A 17758-nucleotide genomic window follows, 5' to 3' on the forward strand; every position below is an offset into this window, starting at 1 on the left:
CGGCTTGCTAATGGAACTGCCTTTTACATCATACTGAAATGTGTTTTCACTTTTATTGGATACTTTTGTAACTGTTATTCATTTAAAAAGCAGATAAATGAACTTCATCATTTTCCTTTAAAGAAATAAAGAAGTTGTTATTTACTTTAATGACTTCTCCTTTCCTTCCTCCCCAGCCTTGATTAGGGTCTCTTGATAGAAGAGTTTTCACTTAACTAAATAAATTTCTACATAGACTTTTCTGGCCAAATACATCTTTTTAAAGTCAGAAGTACTTACTTAAAACTAAAAATTCAAGGTACCTATTTTACTTGTCAATAAGTTAAATCAGAAATAGGAAATGTTCCTATTACTATGAAAAGTTGTAAAATTTCAATAATATGTATATTTTCATTTGTGACAGGGAATTTCTGTGACAAGGTATAATTTTTCTGGCTCACTCTGATTTTTATTTATTTTATTGCTTATGCTAGTCTCCCAGGACCTCAACCAAATGATTATGGGTGAGCAATATAGTGCGTTCTAGGGCATTGACAGAAGTGGTCGCTAAGAATTGATAATAGTAAAAACAAGTGATTTGTGAGAGTAATCTTTCTTTAGTGTATCTTCAAAGATTTTTTTAATGTTATTTTATTGTAAGTCTCAGTAAAGTAACCATTGTTCTCTTCAAAGTGTATTCTCCTCCATTTTTTGTGACAGTTTATACCAAATCTATATTTATGGTTCTAGCCTTTATGGAATGAACTTTGGCAGCTGACCAGATATCCTACTGTAACTTTAAAAATAAATTATTTTTCTTCTCCACTCAATTTTTCCCCCAGTTGCCTAAACTAGATACATTATTTTTGATGCATCTCTTAATTCCATATCCCTTTGTTTACCAAATTTGCTAGTTATACCTCTTAGACAATTCTTAAATCCGTTCATTTTGCCCTTATTACCCCGTTCCACTTCTTGTCTATTGCCTGGGTGGCTTAGTCAGTTAAACATCTGATTCTTGATCTTAGCTCAGATCTTGATTTCACAGTGGTGAGTTCAAGCCCTGCATTGGGCTCCAAAAAATTACAAAAAATAAAGTCTCCTTGCTTCCTTTGAATCCACTTTACTCATTTCAATTAAAACAATTAGAATTATTCCTCTAAAATTTTTGTCTAATTTTATCTGCTTAAATATGCCCAATGGTTCTCAGTTACTTATATAATGAGGTTATACTCATTAGGGCGAATATATGGACCTTCTCTCTTTGACCCAAGTGTGTCTTTGTATTCATCTGTCTCACCACTTCACCATATACACCCATACACTTTGGCCATGCCAGACTAAGTGTATAATTTCCTGAATATGGGGTGAACTTTCCTGTTTTCATATCTCTTGCTTCTCAGCTTTTCTTCATCTGGGATATCCTTTATTCTTTATCTGCTTTACAAATTCCGTGTGTAATTCATTTATCAGTAAGACCATGTCTAATTTATTGGCATAGCACCACAGCAGAGCTTAGGAATGGATACATCCTACTTTCTGTTCCATGCTTAAGGTATGTAAATGAAGGAAATGTGGGTTAGTACCAGAAATAGTCAATAAGTTCAATCTGTATGTCCAGGAGTCAAAGTACTGAATGGAGAGCCATGACTAATGTTAAAACATGAGTAGAATTCACTAAGAGTAGACTCAGAGAAATAACAAAAGTTATTATATGAAGTGAGCCTGATGATTAGGATCCAGTAAACACAAAATTTAATGAGAGAAAGGAATTTGGAAATAGTGTGGATGCTAAATTTAGTCATTCTTCCTATAATTGCTTTCAGTGCAGTTCTGATATGTGCGTTGGTTATTGCTTCAAGGTATCTCAGAGATACTATAAATAGCATCTTATATCCCCATTCTCTTCACATTAATTTTTCCAACTAGGGCAGTTCCTCAGTACACATTATTATGGGAAGACCTAGTTAAGAATGTTGTGATAGTGTGTGACAGGCTCCAAGATCATTCTTCAGTTCTGTAATGTTCTCTTTACCAGGTAATGGGTTTTGCCTCAGCACTAAGTCAGAGACTTATGACTTACTGCAGTGGTTTTCAATCTAAGCTAATAACACACCTACTCAGCAGCATTTAGAAATATGTGGTATTTTTTATTGCTTTCATATTGGCAATTATTGTCTTGAGTGGGAAATTTCATACATTCTGCAGTGTATGAAGCAGTAAGCCAATGAAAAATTATAGTACCTTTGTTGAGCAGCACCAAGTCAATGATAATATCCTCATTCCCGAAACTAGTATTATCAGCAAAGGACTAAGGGTTCCGGGTATTTTGTACTCAACTCATAAGATAGCTAGGTGATGTAGAAAAAGTGGAAAACGATCCAAACATGATCGAGGCAAAGGCCCTTTCTGGGCGTAGTTGGAGTCTTCATCTGCTAACACCAGAATATTTTTATTTTTTATTTTTTTATTTTTTATTGGTGTTCAATTTACCAACATACAGAATAATCCCCAGTGCCCGTCACCCAAGAATAAGTTAGGTCAGTCTTCAGAGTCTAACATCTGGAATAGTAGATGTGGGTTGAAGGAAGTGTAAGATTGAAAGCCATGGTTATGGAACCATGAATTTCTGATTTACTGAGGGCTGCATTCTCATAACATGGTTTTGCAATAAAGGATAAGATGGTCCTCTTTTCCTGCTGGTAAGAGTTATTTTACCACAGGTAGTCTTCTAGCATATCTAATTATATTCTTGACCTGAATGTTGTTTTATAAGTGATATTTGAAAGTAGCTATACTTTCATATACAAGACATGTAATATAAAAAATGGGATTAATCGAAACATAAAGGCCAAAATTATATAGTAGAGCAAACTGTAGCACAAGATTATGCAAGAAAGTTCAGGCAAAAAGACTGCATTGAATTTACCAGAAATGGGAACAGATTATAAATAAATTTCCTGATAGGAGCACCTGGGTGGCTTAGTGGTAGAGTGTCTAGATGCCTTTGGCTCAGATTGTGGGATCCCAGGATTGTGGGATCAAGTTCTGCTTCAGGCCTTCCATGGGGAGTCTGCTTCTCCCTCTGCCTATGTCTCTACCTCTCTCTGTGTGTCTTGCATGAATAAATAAAATATAAATAGATAGATAGATGAATGAATGAATGAATGAATGAATGAATTTCCTGATATAGTTCTGCATGGTTATATGAAGATTGTCAAAGATGGACTGGCTGGGAGCATCTTTCCCCATCTAGTATGCATGGGGTTCTTCCAGATTCAGTTTTCTTATCCTATATAAATGATGATGAATAAATAAAAACTATTACTGTCAGCACTCAACATGTGCCAGACATTATACTAGACACATATGTAATCATAATGCATCCTCATAACCCATCTTAAAAGCAGGTAGTCTTATCCCTATTTTGCAGACAAAGAAAATGAAGATTTTAGAGATTTACATATTTTTCTGTGGTAACATAGCTAGGGAAGTAGTTGAGCTGGGTTTTAATCCTATATCTATTTGACTCTAAAAACTGCTTTTAAACACTACACTATACTGTTTATATAGTTAATTATTTACCTGGAAAACATTAAGTAATAAACTGAAAAATGATTAGAGTTCAGAAGAGAATTTAATAAATTACCAAGTTATAAAGAAAAAATCAATTATTGGTCAAAATAAAACCTAAAATGTTTATAAAGGAAGTGTAGATACAGAAGTCTCTTTGATAACATAGAAAATTATATTTGTGGACTTTTTCAAAAGGTTTAGTATGCCTCTTCTGCAGTGTGGGAAAACCTCAAAAAGATACATCATTTATCACTAATAGTTTTTTATCTTCATTCTGTATTTGAAATAATATAATTGACCTGAACCACCTCTTTAACTCACCCTCTGTTAGAGGTTTGTGTCTGAACATCAAGAAGAAAACTCCTCTAAGTCTTTGACCAACCATAATAAATAAATGTACTTCATTACAAATGAAGCTAACTGGTTACAAATAATTTGTGATTTTCCTTTTTTTAAAGAAACAATTTGATTTGTCTTGTTAGAATGATATTTAATCAACTTAATCTGCATTATTTCTAAAAGCTTAATATTACCTTTACTGTTTAGAAATGAATAAAATCTGTAAAACCATTCATAGGATGATGATAAAAATAATTTGTCCAAGAATCTATATTTTCAGTATCACCACAATATTTTTTAAATATTCAACTGTAGGGGCACCTGGCTGGCTCAGTCAGTTGGGCCTCTGCCTTTGGCTTTAGGTCATGATTCCGGAGTTCTGAGATGAAGTACCACAATCAGGTTTCCTGCTGGGCAGGGAATCTGCTTCTCCCTCCATCCTCCCCCCTCTTGTGCTTTCTCTCTCTCTCTCTCTCTCTCTCTCTCTCTCATTTATTTATTTGTTTGTTTATTTATTTAATAAATTTATTTTTTATTGGTGTTCAATTTGCCAACATATAGAAGAAAACCCAGTGATCATCTCTCTCTCAAATAAATAAAATCTTTTTTTAAAAAAAATGTTCAACTGTATTTCAATTCAATGAAGAGTCCTGTGACAGATTTTTTTTGTGTGTGCATTCAATTAAGATTTTGTATCTAATCCACTGATTTTTACAGGCTCAGAAAACTCAGAAACCACCACAGAAACCAGCACCCACAGTTGTTTCTGTAGCTCCAGCTGTCAAAGATCCATTGGTTAAGAAACCAGAAACTAAACTCAAACAAGAGACAACTTTTCTAGCATTTAAGAGAACAGAGGTCAAGGTACAGTACATTTCATTTTTATCTAAGATTGGATTTTAATTTAGTTGACTAAAAAATACTTGAAAAAAAATATTGATAAGGAACTTTATATACTAAATGGCCATATGTTGGGAAAAGACTGCATTACTATTACCAGTAGTTAGAAAGGGAGCATTTCTGGGATCCCTGGGTGGCGCAGTGGTTTGGCACCTGCCTTTGGCCCAGGGCGCGATCCTGGAGACCTGGGATCGAATCCCACGTCGGGCTCCCGGTGTATGGAGCCTGCTTCTCCCTCTGCCTGTGTCTCTGCCTCTCTTTCTCTCTGTGTGACTATCATAAATAAATAAAGAAAAAAATATTAAAAAAAAAAGGGAGCATTTCTGTAATTGTTTAATATCTAACTCTGCTATTTCTCTTTTTATCAAAATTAGGAAAGATCATCTATAAGCATTCCAAGGTTGTATTCTTTATCATTTCCATGTAGTCAGACACGTATCTCCAATCAGGAATTTTCTTTCAATTCTAAATACCTCTGCCCTCAGTAGCAACAGTTTTGCTCTTCACATGACTTGTGTTGATTGGCCTTGCAGCATTTTTTCTGTTTATTGGCTATTGAAGAAGTTTTCTTCATCTTATTTTTTTTCCTTTATTATCATGAACTTTCATGGTACTATCTTTTATACTAAGGGACCATATTATATATTGAAAGCGTCACCTTTCTCGTTCTTAGGTTTACAACTTTGAAATCACACTATATAGTATCTGGTATTTTGGTATCATGGAATAAAATATTTTTGTAAACTAATTTTATAACAAAAACAATATTTTTACTGAACTACACATTCCAGTTTTAAGCAGAGTACTAAAGATTTTAGAAAATATTAGCCCCAATTTCTCAAAAGTTGATCCCAGAAAATTCTAGGTATTACCCTGTCCTACTGACTCTAAGTAGCAAAGTTCAAGAACCTTGGTGTGATGATAAAGAATATGAATGTAAAGGAATGCCTGAGTGGCTCAGTTGGTTAAGCATCCAACTCTTGATTTCAGTTCAGGTCATGATCTCAGGGTCATAGGAATGAGCCCTGCATTGGGCTGTGTGCTCAGTGGGGAGTCTGATCTAGAGTCTTACTCTCCCTCTCCCTCTGCCACTCCCCTTGCTCTCTCTCTCTCTCTCAAATAAAAAAATATATGAATATAAAGTACTTTGAGAAAGATACTGATAATTTTATTTGCAGATCATTTTAAAACTTACTTTGCCAGGGAAGTTAATATCTAAAGGATATCTGCATTTGCCATGTAAAAACTTAGCAAATTGGAATAGAAGGAAGAATAATTTATTGAAAGTAATTAGAGTTGCTGTATTTTATACTTAAATCACTTTTAGCTAGATTTTTATACCAACTTGTTACTACTAAAGTATAATTTTAAGAAATCCAACATGAAATCATTTTGTGGAAAATAAATTAAGGTCTTGGCTGTCATGTTTATTTTGATTTAGAAGTCTTGGTGTTTTTATGATGAAAGTGAATACATTTTTACTATGGAAAAATTTGTGTCCTTTCACATATTAAAAAACAAATGGAAAAAAATAATTTAAAAAATGGCTTTCTAACTAGGATAATGGGCAAGAAAATATTAATAGATAAAAATTGAAAAATAGCTGAGAAATTTATTATCTATGCTGAAATGCTAAAAAATTTCTTGGTTTCCATTGTTTGTATTATTTTACTTTTTCGTGCCCTGATAAGCCATCTGTCATTCTGTTGAAAGGCAATACAAGTAACTGCAAGCCATTAGACTAAAATGCTGTACATACAAAATCTGCTTTCTGTTTGTACTTCATAAGTGTTGGTCTTTTTAATTACTTCAGATGGATATTCTTCTGTGAAGTTTGTTGAAAGATCATTTAGCCATATGGCAGACAGTTTTATGTTTAATAGAAAAGGAAAAAAATTAGATCTTTCATAAAAAGAAAGTTAAAAGTTTACTACACTTGTATCCTTTTGCTTCCTTTACTAACTTTTTCTCATTACCTGTGTGTGTTCCTCCAGGAATTTATAATTTATGTGTGGCTTATCTTCTCTGGATAATCTTATGAGATAGTTACTGTAAAAAAAAAAAAAATCCTAGTTTTTAGAGTATGTAAACTAAAACCTGGACTTCCTCTTATAAATATCTCAGCACTTTATCGTCATTACTTTTCACATTGATTAAAAATGTTTACATGCAGGGGTGCCTGGGTGGCTCAGTCAGTTAAGGGCCAAGTCTTGATTTCATCTCAGGTCATGATCTTAGGATCCTGGGATTAAGCCCCGTGTCAGGCTCCATCCTCAGCAAGGAGTCTGCAAGTGTTTACATGCAGATAATATTGAAGGCTACTTTGTAAGAACTAGCAATGTTTTTATCGACTCAGAGTTCAGGTCTGAAGTACAACTGCATGTATTTTAGGCATGGTAATTGCCATATTTCTGAGTAAAATACTATTTGTAAAACTTAATATTTTACCAATATGTAAATTTAACACTTTTGTGAATCTTAAGAATATAAAGGTAGAAAGAGTGCTAGTGAGAAGTTCAGTTTAAAATTAACTTGAAAAAAAAGTTTTGCCTGATGAAGTTTAAAAAAAAATTATCCTCATGTGAATAAGAGCAGTACTTATTTGTATAATGACATTGGTATCATTGTTAGCTTTTGACTGGCCAAGGAAGTTAATTTGAGAAACTAAGGTGTTATATCTTTAAGAAATTCATCTGGGAATAAGATAGGCCTGCTTAAAATGTCACTGTGTAGCTTATGAGGCAGTTAATAAAATCCTTTATACAGAAGCAGGGATCTCTTGTATGGTTGTTTCAATGGAAACATGAACAAATTGTGAAAATAAGGTTATGAAACCTTTTCAATACATCACCAGAGCTGTACAGTTCCAAATAGTTAACATTACACTATATATACATACATACAAACACAGAGACACACACACAGATTTCCATATATATTTTGCAGTGCAGGAGTTATTTGCTCAAAATTGGAGTTGGAACATTTTTTTAAAAAAATGAATTCAGAATCTGACACATTCACTCAGTAAGTAATTATCAAATGAATCTATTTATCTCAGATGTTTTCTAAATGACCTGGGCACAAACATTTTTGTCCATTAAGAGTGGATTCTATTTTTGAAATAATTCACAAGCCAGTTGGAGCAATGTGTAAAGAATAGGGTACTTTACTGAAATAAATAATACCTTTTTTTGGTGAAAAACAAGTTAAAGCATTAAATCTGATTTTCTGATGAGCTTATAAGTGAATTTAAAGCAATTCCCAAAAAGGAATTTCATATATTTCTTTTTTGGAATCATTAGAATAAGAAAGTGACATCCCAGAATTTCTGCTTTGGAAATGGTAGGGTCTATTAGCTATGGATAAATGTTATTGTTTGTGTTGTTTCAGATCAGTTTCATAAGAACTTAATTTTGGTGGTGTGATTTAAATTTCCCCAAGTCATTACTTTTGTAACATAAAATAAATGTAATGTAAAGTCCAACAATTAACTGTTATTTATTTATATATATTTATATATATAAATTTATTTGTATAATTAATCATATATTTATAAAGATAAAATTAAGTGTTAATTACATTTCACTCTTAAGCAGTATTTATCTTATTTTTTTTAGACGTCCACGGCTATTTCAGGAAATTCTTCTAGTACCAGTGTTTCCTCTTCAGTAACTAGTGGCCTAACTGGATGGGCAGCTTTTGCAGCTAAAACTTCCTCTGCTGGTCCATCAACAGCAAAATTGAGTTCAGCAACCCAAAACAACAGTGGGAAACCTGCTACCTCATCAACTAACCAGAAGCCTGTGGGTTTGACTGGTCTGGCGACATCATCTAAAGGTGGAATAGGTTCCAAAATAGGTGCTAGTAACAGCACTGCACCAGCTGTACCATTGAAACCACCTCCACCTCTAACTTTGGGCAAAACTGGCCTGAGTCGCTCTGTTAGTTGTGACAATGTTAGCAAAGTAGGTCTTCCGAGTCCAAGTAGTTTAGTTCCGGGAAACACCAGCCAACTCAGTGGGAATGGAAATAGTGGGACATCAGGACCTAGTGGAAGTACCACTAGCAAAAGCACTTCAGAATTAAGCAGCTCTCTCTCAGCATGCCCTAAAGGTCCAACTTCACAAGAATCACAGCTCAATGCCATGAAACGATTACAGATGGTCAAGAAGAAAGCTGCCCAGAAGAAACTCAAGAAGTAATGTGGCCAAGTAGGTTTTTATATCAAATTACCCTAAGATCTTATTATTAAGACATAAACTGTAATATACTATAACTTAATAAAAATCTTCAGAATGAAAAAAAATCACAATGAAATTTCTATTATTTCTTAACTTAAAATGCTAAATGTTTTAAAGCAAAATTTGGATATCTACTTTAAGTCTGTTTAACATTTTTATTTTAACAGTTTCCATAGTGTGTGAAAACAATAATTTGACTGATTATTTTTTGATGAGAACTTCTGGAATCCCAAGACACTGGTAGCATACATGAATTTTATAAAAAAGAAATAGTGCATCTACTAGCAAAGTCCCAAGAATTACTCCTGCTGAATAAAGTGCCTTACAAAGTGGCAGGAATGACCCAATGTAGTTTTCTGCTTTCCCCCCAATATTCCAGATATTCAGTGTTAGTCCCTGGCCTCATATCGATTGATCCTCCCTCTCCCCTCAAATATTTCATCTCCCTATTTTCAAAATTAATTTTAAATAATTGATTTCTCACATTTCTGTATTTTTACCTTTCTTATCACTTCATATCAGTTATTTATGGGTCTATCTCTTCCAATAGATTGCAAACTCCCATAATGCAGTACTTTTCTCCCGTTACCTACTGTTCCTCACATTGCCAGTCTAACATACAAACATAGTATGTTCCTAAAAATGTTAAGTTTTTACTTATCCTGGTTATACACATTCCTGAGAATTCTTGAGCAAAATACCCATTCCAAGAATTTTTGTGGATGGATAATTTCTGACTTGTTTACATACTGATAGCTTCTTCCTGTATCATAAAAAAAAAAAGGCTGCTTTATTTTTACTGCCCAAAAGTGTTATAGTATTTTAATTTTAGTTAACTTTGTATAAAAAAGCTTCCTATATCATGATTAAATCTTGAAATTGTTTTGAAATATGTCTGTGCACATTGTTAAATCTGAGTTGTAACCTTTTTGGTAAATTAACAAATTATTCTACCACTGTTTTACATATAGTCTCTGACAGAAGAAATGAGGCTTTCTGGACCAGAGAAACAGTTTAGCACTACAGTAAAAAAAACAGCCATTTTGTACCTCATGAATACCTCATTTCATCCAGAAACTAGAAGTCCAGAAAATTCCTACATTTGTTAGACGATGAACAGCCTTATTCCTTCAACTTTGATGTGTGCTACTGAATCTTTATAAACCTCTAATCTCAAGCCCTTTCCCTTAATAAATTTTTCTAACATCTTCTAAAATAAATTGAGAAATAAAAGATTTCTGTGAAGATAAAGCTGTTTAAATAAACTTGGTCTTTTTCTAAGGAGAGATACTATTTTAAACTACCCTTAAATAACGACACTAAATTATTCATAGTAAAATAGAATTCTGGATTGAGATAATCCCATTGTTTGCATGTGGAGTAAACATCTATTTACATGTTTAAAATCTGCCTACAAATGTTTGTGTTGTGAGAAACAAAGATTTTAAACATCATTTAGCATGAACCTCAAATCTTCTTTAGGCTCAAAGAACCAAAAACAACCCATAAAATCATCATTATTTTTTATGATAGTTTTATAGTTGAGGGCCAGTTTGGACTAAGCTGGACAAAATGATCTGATACAAACTCAGCTCAAGAACTAACAGTTCATGTGACCTCAGTACCTCTGAGATACTAACACAGTAATGCACAGTTTGCACATTAGCACTTGAAGTGAAAAATTTTATCCCATCACAGAACATATGTGCTGGATAGAGTTGAAAGAGAAGGAACTTTTAATTTCTGCAGTATTTCAGAGAGGATGTTAGATGACTTTTTAGGAAGTTATGTTTCATTGAGCTTGGCTCTTTGTATAGATTATATGTGTGTATAAATATATATTTGGAACCTGTATATATGTAAGTATGCATATATCTAGAGTAATGTATATAATGCAGTTTGGTATTTTATACAGGTACTTTTATATTAGAGTTTGTCTTCAGGTAGATCTTAGATCTTGATCTTTCCATATTTAAATGAACATAAAGCTTTTTAACTGAACATGTATGAAAGTAGACAGCTTTATATTAATAGTACTTATCATTTAATTTATTTTATTATACATAGTTGTTTTTTTTCCCCCTGCACTAGAATTTAAGTTGTATGAGGGCAAGCATCTTGTTTGATTTGCACGCGATTGTATTCCCACTGCAGCCGCCCTTCTCAATAAATATTTATTATGCCAATGACTGGAAGATAAGTAGGTGAACCAAGTCAACCATGGTGACTTTTAGGATTGTTAAGTTCAAATCCTATTCTAGTAGAAATTTGATCAATAGCACTTTTTACATATTGTGCTTTCTGGTGGATTTTAGTGGCTTCAACAAAAACCAAACAAAAGCAAAACTACCATTAAACGACCACTGACTTAAAGTCAGAAGATCTGTTTTTTTTGTTTTTTAAGATTTTATTTATTTATTCATGATAGACATAGAGGGAGAAGCAGGCTCCATGCAGGGAGCCAGACGCGGGACTCAATCCCAGGACTCCAGGATCGCACCGTGGGCTGAAGGCAGGCGCTAAACCACTGAGCCACCCAGGGGTTCCCCAGAAGATCTGGTTTTGAATCCCAGTCTCTGTGTATGAGCTGTATCATCTTTGGTTTCCTCTTCTATAAAACAGATGATAATTGAGATAAAACAGAAGACATCTAATATTTCTAAGGTTAGGTTTCTGATTCTGATGCTTAACAAGGATGTGGTAGTACTGATTATTAGTAACTCGGGTTATAAATTATATTGTGATCATAGGATATATAGGAGATACATTTATAAAAATAAATTTATATTAATGCAATAATTATAAAAATTATAAGCAATTAGAAAAAGCCATAAATACATTTACATGCCATTGTATAGTTTTCTTTTAAAGTAGGATAAACTTGATTAAGAATACACTCCCTAGATTTTTGAACAAGAACATCTAATTCCAGTATATGCTAAAATATGATTTGTATTCCTGAAAAACTGAAGCAAATCTTGCCTGTAGACTTAGCTGGAATTCTAGTAGTCCTGGAGTGAAGATGCATTATATTAGATAATTTTGTAGATCACAGATAATTTAATGGCTGAGTTTTTATATATATTATTTAGTGTATATAGGAGGGAAGTAACAAAAAATTATACTTTAAAAATAGTAACATTCTATAAATTGGAGTATTTCCCCAGATAATGTAAAATCTAGTGTCCTCCCAGTCAGTGAAATCTAATTACTTCTTCATCAACTGTAATGTAGATTTATATGTCTAATTTGGCTTGAATATTGTGAGGGCTAGATGTATTCAGTATTGAGCAGTACGTTTAGTACCTTAAGAAGCCATAGTTACAGCAAATAGGATTTCATTAGTTTTCTCGCCATCTTCAAATATAAAGATTTCATCTCTATTCATATGGCTCTGAGAAGGTTTTGCAATAGACAAAAATCTAAGAAGCTTATGGGAAAAGTGAAGTTTCAATTTCATGTTTCAGTAATAACTAATTTTTGTAAATCATATGAATTATTCATCACAAATAGTGACAGGCACTTAATAGCCATCTCTAAAAGTCCAAATTATATTTCAGGCAAAATATAGACTATATCAGCACTTAAAGTATTTCATGCAATGCTACATACTTATGATTAACATTGTGCATTATTTTTCTTCTCAATGTTCATAGAATTATTTTATACTAATGAAAACTCAAGGTATTTTTCTTTTTCAAGAAAAGATTATATAATTATTTATTAGGGAGCATGAGCAGAGGGAGGGGCAGAGAGAGAGAGAGAGAGAGAGAAGCAGGCTCCTCACTGAGCAGGGAGCCTGATCCCAGGGTCCTGGGATCATGACCTGAGCTGAAGACAGAAGCTTATCTCACTGAGCCACCCAAGTGCTCCAAAGAGGTTATTTTTCTAAAATACAAGGAGTGTTCAGTTAGTAGCTTTGTGACTTTTTCACATGATTTAAGTACACATGGTTAATTTTGTATTACTGATTTTTTTATAATTTCCAAACATTGTGCATAATATTACTTTAGAGCATAGATATTTAAAAATAAATACTATATAACATGTATACATACACTTGTTTATTTGTTTTACAAAGAAAAACAGCCACAAAAATTTCTCCTTCATTCTTGGTAAAAATACCTATTTCAGAGAATTCTATATTGTAAATAACATTTAAAATTTTAAATACAAAGAAATTATTTCTTAATGCCTTAATTATAATGATGTCACCAATAGTTTAATCTTTTTAAACTTCTTAAAGACTTACATACACCATAACTATCTGTGGATTTTATTTCCCTTAGGCCCAACAAAATAATGTCTGACCTCAAAAATATAACAACAACATATGAGGAAAAGGAAGGGATTGTACGATGTTAAAAAAATGAAGCCAAAGTGGCATATGAAATGTAGGTGAATTTTTAAAATAGCAACAAAAAAACAGTTTTATAGTAATATATGTTCTTCACAATAGGGATGGACTGCAGTAGGTGGCTTCATTACAACACCTGCTCAGCAGTTAACTGCAGCTATGATTTTAGTGGTGTGGTTTCTAAAAAGGTCAGCCAGGAAGCATCAATCCTAGGACCACACAAGTAGACAAAGCTTCTCATATACATCTAGTCACTTATTTCAGCCACAGAAGTAGATATGTGCTACTTACATAATTTTTCATTTTGAGGGGAGCATAATATATATATTGTTATATATTAAATATATACTTTTATATACCAAAAATGTAACTATATATATATACATATATATAATTTCCCCACTAGTTTGGTTATTGGGTATATTCATAGTTACCAGAAGTAGCAAGTTTGGATTTCCTTTTGCTTTACTCTAGGCAAACTGGAATTTACTTATGTTTAACCATTGGGTACAAAGCACTATTTAAGACATAAAAAGTCCCTGTATATCCAAAAAAGAATCTTCTTTTGGTATCCAAACTCAAAATGAGAAAATGTTATGCAAAAACAACATTAAAACCTTATAAAATCACCTTTAGATTAAGTATTTCAGGAACAAAATTTTAAAATGCAAATTTTTCTGTCATGTAGATGTCTTATGAATTTCTAGGGATGTACATGCCATATACATGCATTAAACAGCCCTCTGAAAAGCACCACTTCATTTTGTTGTTTATATTCCCTAGTAATATATGTAACTATATACTATAGAGATGAAATCTTTCAAAGTAGCAATCAAATCTTAAAATCTAATGTCATATTAGCACATTCTATTTGAACACTGAAAGTCCACCTTATTTTGGTTTTTAAAGAAAACCACTTAGTCAAATCTTTTTGCTGTTCTAAAGAAGCATCTACCAGTCCATTAAAATGTCTTGACAAGATATGCCTGAAATCTTAGCAGACAGTTTTGAGCTATTTCCAAATTAAAGTTCAGTGTCCCAGGACATTGTGTTTCAGCAAATGTTATCCTTAATGCCTGCCTTGTTTGAGTACAAATCAGCAACCAAAAATATTTACATCTTGGCTCAGAACATGGAACACACATTCCCCATTCATCATCCAAATGATTGAGCGATCCAAAAATACTTCTTCATTCAAGTAACATTAGTGATCATGTAGGATTGTTTTTAAACAATTTTGCTTTAAAAAATGTTTAAACAGCAAAAAATAAAAATAATAAGCCTAGATACTTCATTTTCTCTAGACTAACATCATAAAAGTTCTTATAGCCCTTGATTTTGAAAAACTCAATATTTAAATATGGACCTGAGAGAAAAATGGTCCATATCAATGTCCATTATTTGTATCACTAGGTGCTTTGCTATAGCGAATGTATACTCTTCTGGAAGGTTAGTACAGCATAGTGGTTAAGAGTATGGACCCCAGAATCAGACTTAGGTTTGAGTCCAGGCCTACCACTTAACTAGCAGTGTGACTTAGGATAAATTACTTCACCTCTCTGGTGAACAGTTTTGTCATAATGTTGTGAGCATCAAAAAAGTTACCCTATTTAAGCATTTAGAACAATTTCTGGCATGTAGTATGCATTCAGTAAATGTTAGATGTTATAATGTTATTCCGTGTTTTTTTTTTAATTCAAAACTTATAGAGATGTTTCACATCAAAGATTTTCTAATTGGCTGTTAATTCCTATTCTTATGTGTATTTAGTATACTCCCTGATTTATGCATATATGTATATAATCTATATCATATAGTATACATATATACATATAAACCATATAATGAATAGGATTATATGTATATAAGTATATATGGGCACATATGCAAAAGAAAAGAGAAATAGAAAAAATATTTGAGGCAAAATACATAATAAATTGAAAAAATCTTATTCTTAAGTCCAACCTTTCGTGTTAATAACACATTTATCCTTTCAAAGATCTCCACTTTTAAGTAGTTGATAGTTGGAGCTTGAGCAGTTTGTTTTTTGAGCTTGAGGTGTTTGTTTTGCTGCTTCTGTTAAGTGTTTCCTTCAACATGTTCTTCAAAATACACTTTGAAATAATCTTTTTAGGAACCACAGTCTTCCTTAAAACTTGATACAGGATCAGTTCATGTAGTTTGGAGGTTTCTTGACTTCTAGACCAAGATTTTGTAATGTAAGTTTTATGAGGTAGTCAATCAATAACTTGCCAGAAAACAAATGTCAGGGGCCCCTTTTCTTAAGCGTAAGTCATCTTCCCAAGGTAGTTAGCTGGCACATAACCTTTCTGCCCCTGAGCTTCAGCTAACCACCACTCTTTATTACCACTTAGGTCACAAAATCTAAGTATGTGGACTCTTTGGTATTCCTGAAGGCTGAGTTCATGGTCACTTCGTGCTTGAAAGGCATGAACTGCATAGAAAATCTAGACAAAAAAGGAAATGACATTATTGGAAGCAGAACCTAAATATTTAGACAAATATAATAAAGATATCCAAGCTTTTAGAAAGAAGGCTAAGTTTTCTTATTTTTTCAACATCACATTCCCCAGTTCCTTCTGCTGCATTTATTTTGCTAAACCATGACCCAGATGAGAATATAGTTCAACATGCATTCTTACTGTTCTCTGGGGAAGAGTCTAAACTATCCATGCTCGAAGGCAATCTGGCAGGGGTTTCTCTGTGTGTTGTTGTTTTTTGTTTTTGTTTTTGTTTTTTTTTTTAAGATGCTATTTTATTAGAGAACAAGCAGGGGGAGCTGCAGAGGGAGACGGAGAAGTCGACTGCCCACTGAGCAGGGAGCCCGACGCAGGACTCAGTCTCAGGGCCCTGGGATCATGGCCTGAGCCAAAGGTAGATGCTTAACTAATTGAGCCACCCAGGCACCCAGTTTGGCAGTTTCTGTTAAAAGATGTATTTTTTATTTTATTTTTTTAAGTAGGCTCCACACCCAACGTGGTGCTTAAACTCATGACCCTGAGATTAATAAGAGTTGCATGCTCCTATTGACTGAGCCAGCCAGGCACCCCTAAAAGACTTTTTAAAATGTTAATTCTTTTTTTATTCAGTAATAGCTCTAAGAATCTCTCCTACAGAAATAGAAACATTGGCAGAGATTTTTGCACAATAATATTGCTGCAGTGCCCATTCACAAAATGAGAAGTGAGAGGGAAATGGGAATAGCATTAAGTGTTCAGTAAGAGGGGAATAGTTAAAATCTATTCTAGATCTTTACGCTAAGGAAATTTGTAGTCATTAAAAATGCTGTCTTCTGAGACCAATATCATGGGCAAATGCTTATGATGAAATAGAAAGTAAAAAAAAAAAGTATATAAAATCAGATGTACAATATAAGTCTAGTAGTATTAGTTCCTTTGAGTAGTAGAATTAGAGATGATTTTCATTTTTCTTGTTTTCTAAACCTTTATCATGACAATGCATTAAATTTATAACTTTTAAATTATCTTAAGGGGCCTAGAAGAAATTAATAAAACATACTTCCGTCAAAAGAATTTTTCTCTAACCTCAAAGGAATACTTCAGAATTATTAGAACATAAGAAGCCCCTAAGTAAGTGTTTAGTCACTCTTCCACTAAGATCATAAGATTGATAACAGAAATGTTATATCATAAAATTAAGCAATTGACTAACAACATTTTATTCATTCATTTATTTAATCAAAATTTATTAAGTACCTATAAGTGCCAGATATTATATTATCCAAGAACTTACAATGCAGCTAAGGAAAAAATGGGGCCCCAAAAAGGTACACACACAATCAACAAAAAACACCCTATACACATAAGTAATATACATGAGCCGGTTTTTTAAAGAGGTAACTTTGTATACGTGACAAAGTTGATAAAGGGGGTGGAAATGTCATATTCCAAGGTACATAGAATGAAAACAGTATATGGGATAGGCAAGTAGATTAACTTTCTCAAAATTGAGAGCCAATATTAAAAGGAAACGGTAAGAAATAAGATGACTTCACTGAGTAGGAAAAGAGACTGGGGAATGTTGAGAGAGCGCTATATAGTTAGCAGCTTAAGTTTTTCTGTAGATGTTGAACTGTTATTTAACTTTTGATGAAATTTTGATATCACTGATTTTATCTCAACAACTCTCATGAGCTTTACCTCAAAGAGAGGAGCATTTATGGGGTGCCTGGCTGGCTTAGTCAGTTTAGAGCATGTGCCTCTTAATCTTGGGGTTCTGAGTTCAAGCCCCAGGTTGGGGTAAAACTTACCTAAAAAATGAGAGAGAGAGAGAGAGAGAAAGGAACATTTAAATTTTTCTCTACTGACCAATGATGGTACACAGT

The 17758-nt window shown here is 33.1% G+C and overlaps 2 protein-coding genes across 6 annotated transcripts in view; one reads left to right on the forward strand and one right to left on the reverse strand.

The window, feature by feature from the left end:
- The window catches only part of INTS12 (integrator complex subunit 12), a 38434-nt gene that overhangs the window by 18486 nt on the left and 2190 nt on the right, over positions 1-17758 (forward strand). For 3 of the 5 annotated variants that reach the window (XM_038581991.1, XM_038581987.1, XM_038581990.1), the window contains 2 exons: positions 4612-4758; positions 8412-9925. In XM_038581991.1, coding sequence (XP_038437919.1) covers positions 4612-4758; positions 8412-8996 — 732 coding nt within the window. In that variant the 3' untranslated portion in view covers positions 8997-9925. Of the gene's footprint in view, positions 1-4611; positions 4759-8411; positions 9926-10006; positions 10287-17758 lie in introns of those variants that run through there. The other 2 variants (XM_038581988.1, XM_038581989.1) reach the window with 2 other exon arrangements.
- The window catches only part of ARHGEF38 (Rho guanine nucleotide exchange factor 38), a 124217-nt gene continuing 119541 nt past the window's right edge, over positions 13083-17758 (reverse strand). Inside the window, exon 14 of the mRNA XM_038581980.1 lies at positions 13083-15860. Within this exon, the coding sequence (XP_038437908.1) occupies positions 15675-15860 (186 nt within the window). The 3' untranslated portion in view covers positions 13083-15674. The remainder of the gene's footprint in view (positions 15861-17758) is intronic.

The sequence above is a fragment of the Canis lupus genome, chromosome 32 (assembly GCF_011100685.1).
Source record: "Canis lupus familiaris isolate Mischka breed German Shepherd chromosome 32, alternate assembly UU_Cfam_GSD_1.0, whole genome shotgun sequence".
Classification (NCBI taxonomy): Eukaryota; Metazoa; Chordata; class Mammalia; order Carnivora; family Canidae; genus Canis; species Canis lupus.